This window comes from Raphanus sativus, chromosome 9 (genome assembly GCF_000801105.2).
Source record: "Raphanus sativus cultivar WK10039 chromosome 9, ASM80110v3, whole genome shotgun sequence".
In the NCBI taxonomy this organism is placed as follows: domain Eukaryota; kingdom Viridiplantae; phylum Streptophyta; class Magnoliopsida; order Brassicales; family Brassicaceae; genus Raphanus; species Raphanus sativus.
This window is the reverse complement of record NC_079519.1, coordinates 1,496,278-1,501,912: the sequence shown is the minus strand read 5'-3', so window position 1 is coordinate 1,501,912 and position 5,635 is coordinate 1,496,278. Positions and strand designations below refer to the sequence as shown.

Below are 5,635 nucleotides of genomic sequence, written 5' to 3'. Positions count from 1 at the left end.
ATAAAGTTTTGCGCTCAAGTATATTTTATTAGTCTATTCTTTTTGTCGACCTATTACTCTTTTTGTTACTTCGTAGAAACAAAAGATTTTACTTTCCAGTTTTGTTTACCCTCCCTTTTTATTTCTCTGCAATACGTGTTGTAGTGTAAACAAAAGATCTCTGGCGATTCAAAATTTAGTTACTACAAATTAGGATCACATATCGTGGATAATATTCAGTTTAATACCTTAAATAGAATATACTAAAAATATACCAATTTCGTATTTTTTTGAAGTAGATCTTTGTTGTTCTAAAAAAATTAATTTTTAGGCTTATTCTATTTAAAACAATATATATATATAATATATATATATATATATATATGGTATATCAAAAAATTTAACATATTTTTTGAAATTTAACATCTACAATACATTACAACTTTAATATGCCACATACTTCGTCCATAGATATAGCTCTCATTTTATATGGTTTTATTTGAACACTCAACAGTGGCATAAAAATAGATAACTTATATTCACCTGAATTATTTTACAAAAAAAAACATTCTCTAATTAAACAAAATTATAGAAATTTAAGAAAGTTTTACCGATTCAAAAACCCTAACGATAATTTCTGATGATCCAGTCTTATATCTGTATCTATTGATTTAGTCTTACACTACAAAATTGAAAAGATTGTTATGTCAAAAATAGTAAATCAAGCAGATATCTACGAGATCTTATTTATTTGAAAATTACTTGATCCAAAGCTGTTAGAGAAAAAGAATACTTAGCCAAGAAATAAGAAAATTCACTCCCTCTATTCTTCTACTACTCTCTTGAGCCTCTTGTTTCATTTTAATGGCGTAAACAAAACTAGTTTTATCTATTGTCTTTCTACTTTGTTCAAGTCTTGTTGTCTTAGATATATAAGTAAAAAAGATGGATGAGTTTCGAGAAGATTCATCTCCTTCGTCTCCTCTACGAACACCGTCTCATTCTCCTCCGAACCTAAGTCTTCCCCGTCCAAACTACTTCCATGGAGACTTCTCTCCCAGCAACAACAGATTCTCTTTTAACTCTTCCTCTGATTTTTCACTCTCGAGTTCCTTCTCTAACGGATTCTATTCTTCCGATGATAGCTCTGCTTCTCCTCCGTTTAACGGGCTTATCCCTAGCTACAATCACTCTTCTCCTCCGTTCGCTTATCATCATCACCATGACAAGAGTGCTAACGGTGAGAATTTTGGTCTGTGCGACGATCTCTACCGTATGAAAATCAAAGAAGATGTGGAAGAAGATGATCCTCTCGCATCCATTCTTGAGTCGAATCATAGTGGTGGTTCCTCTCTAGATCCACTCTGTTTTTCACACTATGAGCCGAGGAACAACGGTGGATTCTTCCACACGCAAAAGGAGTTTTCATGTGACACATGGTTCAACGACAAGAGAGACATGTTTGGTCATCAAACTCAAGATTCCATAGCCAACTCTCGTCAGGTTGGATGGCCTAGCTACCCAACCAGCAACAGTCCTTACATCAACGGTCAGGAGATGTTAGGGTTAGGTCTGAATCTAGGAGGAGTTAGAGAACACTCATCTTACTACGGAACACCAACAACAACATCAGACATGTTGCCATTGTTCTGCCAAGGAGCTCAGGCTTCTAAAGTCTCTGAACCGTTTACCTCTGATGATAGTTTCTTCATGGAACCTCAGAGAAGCGGTGTTACTCGAGGATTGATGATGTCTGATCATGGAAACAATAATAATACAGAGATATGTCACACGAGTCTACCTAACGTGTGTGACATTCAGGGATACGTTTACTTGATGGCTAAAGACCAACACGGATGTAGATTCTTACAGAGGATTTTTGATGAAGGAACACCTGTTGACGCCATGATAATCTTCAATGAAGTTATCTCTCATGTGGTTGAGCTTATGATGGATCCTTTTGGGAATTACTTGATGCAGAAGCTTCTAGATGTTTGTACTGAAGAACAGAGGACTCAGATCGTGCTCGTTGCAACTGCTGAGCCTGGTCAACTTATCAGGATATCTCTCAATGCCTACGGGTAAATAAAAATCATTATTATTACATGATGTTTGATTTAAGGATAATGTTTTAAATCTTGTTTTTTTTTTGTTTTTTTTGTAGTACTCGAGTTGTTCAGAGATTAGTGGAAACTATCAGAACAGGGAAGCAGGTTTCTATGGTGAAGTCAGCGTTGAGACCTGGTTTTCTTGATTTGATCAAGGATTTGAATGGGAACCATGTGATCCAACGTTGCTTGCAGTGCCTTGGCACTGAAGATAACAAGGTTGAAATAAATAATGTCCATTCTCTTCTTGTTAACTCTTTATGTTCATATAATATTAGGTTAAATGTTATTTTTGTTTTGTTATGTTTCTGGACAGTTTATCTTTGACGCAGCGACAAAGTTCTGTACTGAGATTGCAACACATCGACATGGATGCTGTGTGCTACAAAAATGCATTGCTTATTCAATGAGGCAACAACGAGAGAAGCTGATCGCTGAAATCTCTAGAAACAGTCTCCTTCTTGCTCAAGACCCCTTTGGGTAAAAACATGATAGTCATAATACACACATGACCGGCTGGTTCTGGACACAATGAAACATTTTTCTCTCTCTTTTTAACACTTTTTTGAAAAATAAAGAAACATTCTTCTTAACCCCTAAATTTACAGAATTATGGCCTCTAAATTGTAGAATTTTTTTTCAATATTAACCTTAAAAAATGTTTATAGTTGACGTAAGCACTCTTTTTTGGATGATCAATATTTTTTTTTTCTTTTTTTTGCAGGAACTATGCAGTGCAGTTCGTTATAGAACTGAGGATACCTTCAGCGGTAGCGATGATGCTAGCTCAGTTAAAAGGGCATTACGTTCAGTTATCCATGCAGAAGTTCAGTAGCCACATGGTGGAAAGATGTCTCATGCATTGTCCAGAGAGTCGTCCACAGATAGTACGTGAGCTTGTCTCCGTTCCTCACTTTGATCACCTTCTTCAAGACCCTTACGCCAACTTTGTCATCCAAGCCGCTCTTGCCGCCACAAAGGTAAACCAACCAAGTCGACTAATTTTATTTTTTGGTTTGGTTTGAACCAACTTAAACCGGAATTGAAACATATCAACAGGGTCCACTCCATGCGTCACTAGTGGAAGTGATAAGGCCACATTCGATTCTGCGTAATAATCCTTACTGCAAGAGGATTTTCTCGAGGAATCTACTGAAGAAGTGAAAAGGGTATGCTGCTGAGTCTGTAAAAGAATCTGTTGTTGTTATTCCTCATCAAGCTTTGTTTGTTCGTATGAATAATAATCTCTGGACTCTGTGTGATTTTAGATCCAGAGATGAAGTGCTTCTCATTGTTGTTTTCTTTGTTTCTATTGTATTGTTCTGTTGTTTCTTTTGTTGTTTTTGTTTTGTCCCTGCTAATTTCATGTTGTAACAAACCGGGTTCCGGGTTAAGATCCCGGTTTGGTCTTTGAATAAATTCTTAATAAATTCTTATTTGTATCAATTTTGTAAAAGTTCACTATTCACTCACTAATCAGATCCATTCATATCAGCAGGCTTACAAGTTATATGGGCTTTATTAAATAAGCCCACTATGGTTTCTAAACCGTTACACATAAAAGAGCATTAGGGTTTTGGAAGCACGACACTTGAGGGCGCCTCTATATCTACATATACACCAATGCTATTTCCATGATCATATAAATCATTCATTATAAGCATTTTCTTCTCTAATTTCAAACGGTTCCTGAAGGTCGAGACGACTAGTTCTCGTTTAGATAGCTTCACATGATAGGTAGACAAAGACAATAGGATTTATTTTATTTTGTTATCTTTTTTTTTTGCTAAAATTATTTTGTTATCTTGAGGGTTGATTTTGTTTGTAGAAGAAAGATATGCCACTTCTTTCAGCAGCAAGATCCATTCTTGTTAGCTTTGTTCTCGTGGCAAATATCAATTCGCCATCATGTGAGGGATTTTATTATTTGCAGTTTATTTCACTCTCTGCAAATATTATTCTTCTCTTTGGTACATCTCTCTTTTTCTTTAAACATTTTTTTTTTTTTGATATCTCTGGTGTCTGGGCAGTCACTTTCCCAAATATCCCCCGAAGGGGTCCAGCGCCCCAGCAGTAAGGATGTTAAATCGCTGTGGCCGGGTTTCGAAGCTGGGTGGCGGGCACCTCAGCCGAGGTTCCATTACCACCAGACTTTTTCTTTAAACATTTATATTCATCTCACTTAAAAAAAGCATTGATAATAACGAAGAAAACTTGTTATTCTGTCGAACTAGATTGTTATTTGGTTGAATGGGCGAGAAAAATATGGACGCTAAAATATTCAAAACCTTCCTAAGCATTATCGTAACATCTCTGAACTGTACTCACAAGCCCGAACTTTTAGCAACATTCATAATTTACAATAATCCTATGGTAAAACAATATTATGTAACAGCCCTAAACATTAGGATAGAATGTACTGTATTGTAGCAGACATTAGGATAGAATGTACTGCTTTTCAGTTCTTTTTATTGGATTTCTCGTGGAAGGAACTCTGATGCTGATACTTTGGCAAAACAGGCTTTGAGCCTTGTAACGTTTGTTCAAAATAATGTAACAGCCCTAAACCTATATATGGTCTAGCCGTCAAGGCAAAGGCACACAGCTATGCCCGTATATCTTAAAAACCTTGTTAAATCATTCTTCATAAATAGTAAATTAAATGTTTTATGATGATGGTGAGAGTAGCAAGGAGGTAGATTTCGGCCATTGGACTTAAGAAACACGGAAAGCTTATAGTACTGTCAGCCACTCAATAACGCATGTTCTTGTGCCTTAACACATACATCCACTCAGTTTTAAAAAAAACACATACATCAGTCCTGCTTGTTTGGCACAGTATTCTGCTTTATTGATTTCGCGGTGATAAAATAGAAAACTCACCGATCAAATAATCAAAGAGCTCCGCTAACACTGGTGATGTAAAAAAATTACAGCGATTCATTTTGTCCCTATTCTCCTCCTCAGCGGTTGAAAAACGGTTAAAGTAATGGATCCTTCGGTGATTCTTCCCTAACTTCCGTTAAATTTTGCGACGAATAGGGCTATCCACTAATTCCTTACCGTTTACCACGTCAAATAGTATTGTTTGCTACCAAAATAGAGATTATGAAATTTTTGAAAAGATAATTTGAAACACATATCAACCAATTGATTCTCTCTTTGCTTTCAACACTTATATGGGCTTCGTTTATGTCTAGATCTGATTAATCCATTCCAGCCTAAGTTATGTCTGTACCTGGCCCAGTAATAATTTAGCTCTCCATTATTAGTTCAAGTCTTCTCAACATTTTCGTTGAAATAGGTTTAGCCCATTTTAAGTATCTTTTAGAGCACCAACATCGGTTGCTCCTTAGCAAAAGTCTCGTTGCAAAAACATTAAAATTGAATAGCTGGTGAGAGGAGAGAAATGTTACAAGAATCGTCTTTTCATGGTGAGCCGATTTCACAATTTAAAGGTACTCTGACCACGTGTTCTTCCTTCATTGCATATATTTGATCTTTTACTTTGACTTTTAATTACTTAGTCAATATATCATTAAAACCAA

General features: G+C 36.0%; 1 protein-coding gene across 1 annotated transcript; it reads left to right on the top strand.

Moving 5' to 3' along the window:
- Window positions 1–792: 792 nt before the first annotated feature.
- On the top strand, window positions 793–3,533 carry LOC108860218 (putative pumilio homolog 7, chloroplastic). Its single transcript, XM_018634121.2, has 5 exons — window positions 793–2,060; window positions 2,144–2,306; window positions 2,404–2,567; window positions 2,812–3,067; window positions 3,147–3,533. Exons 1-5 carry the CDS (start codon window positions 925–927, stop codon window positions 3,249–3,251), a joined length of 1,824 nt encoding a protein of 607 aa, XP_018489623.2. The 5' UTR covers window positions 793–924; the 3' UTR covers window positions 3,252–3,533.
- The last annotated feature ends 2,102 nt before the right edge of the window (window positions 3,534–5,635 follow it).